At 30.5% G+C, this 2,752-nt stretch overlaps 1 protein-coding gene across 1 annotated transcript; it reads left to right on the plus strand.

Annotated features, from left to right (window-relative positions):
* Positions 1-420: 420 nt before the first annotated feature.
* Positions 421-2,014, plus strand: LOC126925917 (elongation of very long chain fatty acids protein 6-like). The gene is made up of 2 exons (XM_050741928.1): positions 421-746; positions 1,232-2,014. The coding sequence occupies exons 1-2, from the start codon at positions 421-423 to the stop codon at positions 1,779-1,781; spliced, it is 876 nt and encodes a 291-aa protein (XP_050597885.1). The 3' UTR covers positions 1,782-2,014.
* The last annotated feature ends 738 nt before the right edge of the window (positions 2,015-2,752 follow it).

A 2,752-nucleotide genomic window follows, 5' to 3' on the forward strand; every position in this document is an offset into this window, starting at 1 on the left:
ATCATCAGGAGAATTTCCTTTTTTACGTGACAGCGGCACCAGTTCTTGAACGGGTATTATACTGCTCCTGATGATCCCCCTTCATGCGATATTTTTCGACCCGAAGCTCAGCTGTGAAATAAAAAGTTTTGGTCACCTTAAATTTGTAATAATTTACAATAATATTTTGTATTACATTATAATTAATTACGATAGGTAAAAATTATTAATTTATTAGTTTGTATTGTCTTATTACTTTGTTCTGAATATTTTACATTGTTCTTAATATATTATTTATTAAATATTTCAATTTCCATAGATCTAAAAGAAAGTGTTAACAGTTCTTCTTCTTACGTTTTAGTGAATTGACAACGTGGGCGAAAGACTGTGTACTTTCTTTAATTGTTTTGCGATCTGTGGGTGTGAAAAAAATATTTTACGATGAATAAAGAGGATTCTCTGCAGATCATTGAACCTACCTACTCGCAAGTTTTCAACTTCGAAAAAACCTACTTCTACACAGACACTCAAAAATGGCTCCAGAACAATTTTCAGTACTGCTACTACTGCTGTATTATTTACGTGATCCTAATTTTTGGCGGGAAATATTACATGTCGAGTAGACCAAAGTTTGATTTGAAGGGTCCGCTTGCATTATGGAGTGGATTGCTTGCAGTGTTCTCCATTATCGGATTTTCTAGAACAGCACCGGAAATGTTCTCTACATTGAGACACCATGGGTTTTACCACAGTATTTGCATACATAGGTAATGCTACTTTCATATTTTTACCTTTTAATATATTTTCAGGTGAATGGCGATTTTAAAAAATAATTGTTAATGAAACATTATTAATGAAATGAATTGTTATATGAAATAATTTCTTACGCTTGGTATTTAGTAAACATTGATATATGGAAAGCGTTAGTGAAATAGGAAATACATTTTTAATAGTTGTTTACGATATTATTCTTATAATAATTCTCTAAAAACATTTCACGTATAAATTTGTATCTGAAATGAGTTTTATCGATTGACATAATCAGTTATGTCTACCAATTCGCAACATATCGACCTATGCTATACACATTGTATGATTATATTTCCAAATCAAAATAACAAAGTTCTTATTGTTTCATTGTATGGAACATAATACATAGCTTTGATTTAAATGTCATATTCACAAAATGAATCGATATTTTAAATATGTTAATCTATGATATACAATAAGAATGGAATTATTTTCTTTTCAGCCACCTTTTGCAAGATCATGTTTCTGGCTTTTGGACATGGGTATTTGTCCTATCAAAGATCCCAGAATTTGGCGATACGATTTTCATCGTATTACGAAAGCAACCATTGATATTTCTACATTTTTACCATCATTTAACCGTTGTTCTTTACTCTTGGTTCACATATGCGGAGACTACAGCAGCCACAAGGTGGTATGCCGTAATGAACTACTTTGTTCATTCCTGGATGTATTCTTATTATACTTTGAAAGCAATGCAATACAAATTACCAAAAGGCTTTGCTATGATGATTACTACGATGCAGCTGCTGCAAATGGTGATTGGTTGCGTTGCAACTATTGCGGCTTACTATTATCGAGAAAGTTGTGGACTTGAATGCTATACTACGCGTAAAAATTTTATATTTGGTTTCGCCATCTACTTCAGTTATTTAATCCTATTTGGAAAATTTTTCTTCGAGGCTTATCTTTTCGACAAACGGAAAAGCAAGGTCGGAGAGAACGTTCACGTCAATGGAAGAAAGGAGTGTTATAAACCAAAGACTAGCTAAAGTATATCAAAGTTTTTGAAATCTTTTTCTATAAACGCTTTCTGATAACATTTCGTGAAAACACTTATAACGTGTTTTAGAAGTCTGTATTAGTTCAAAACGATAGAAATTGGTTGTGCCACAATGCAAGTGATAAGATATTTATTTATTGTAAAACATTTAATGTTTTTGATGTTAAGGTATGGGATATGGAGGTTTTCAAAAAAGTTGTTTGTAAAGAAGTGAGAGTGAATGGAAAATCAAGAGTGAAATTTCATATCTTCGAAATATTTTTAGGGAATATGTTAGTAAGAGAAAAGGATCTACAAAAAATTCAAAAAATAATTCTTTGTAATGTACGTTTCGATATGTGATTTTAGTTGTATTTTTGTTTGCTGAATTCAAATGTGTAATAAATTTATTTTTATTATTCAAGATATTTTAATGACAAGCAATTTAATTTTTAGTAACGTGTATAATCGATAATAGGTGACTTCATGGAAGATTTGACTTAGGAGATATCCTGATTGAATTGTTCAGCAGTATGTAAGACACGGAAATGTCTAATTACAAAAATATATGATGCAAATATTCATTGTGAAAAAAGCTTTTGTTAACTAAAGAACAAACTGATGGTGTATGTATGCGTACAAATTTCCAAAATACAAACAGTCTTACAAAATTATTTATATATTTTGTTCATTTCTGAACAATTTTATCGCATAATTTGTTCCTAGACAATTTTTTTTGTCAATTCTTACATACTAGCAATGGATATAACTAAGTGGAATCACTTAAACTTCTTCGTTATTGTTATATGAAAAAACTTCATAGGACAAAGTTATATTTGCTTATAGAATCATCCCCTACTCGGTTGTCCTAAACATATGTGTATGAATGTGTATTATTTGATATATCTTTCATCTTTAAGATTACCCACGTATAATAGATGACATGCGTTGTTGCATCGGGCTATGAGAAACAAATAATTT

Source organism: Bombus affinis, chromosome 16 (genome assembly GCF_024516045.1).
Source record: "Bombus affinis isolate iyBomAffi1 chromosome 16, iyBomAffi1.2, whole genome shotgun sequence".
Taxonomy (NCBI): Eukaryota; Metazoa; Arthropoda; class Insecta; order Hymenoptera; family Apidae; genus Bombus; species Bombus affinis.

What these genes read in the sequence shown, in the direction of transcription:
- LOC126925917 (XM_050741928.1), top strand. Translation starts at nt 421, where the DNA reads ATGAATAAAGAGGATTCTCTGCAGATCATTGAACCTACCTACTCGCAA. An exon ending in CACAGTATTTGCATACATAG is followed by an intron (nt 747 to 1,231) that starts GTAATGCTACTT and finishes TTTTCTTTTCAG; the next exon opens with CCACCTTTTGCAAGATCATG.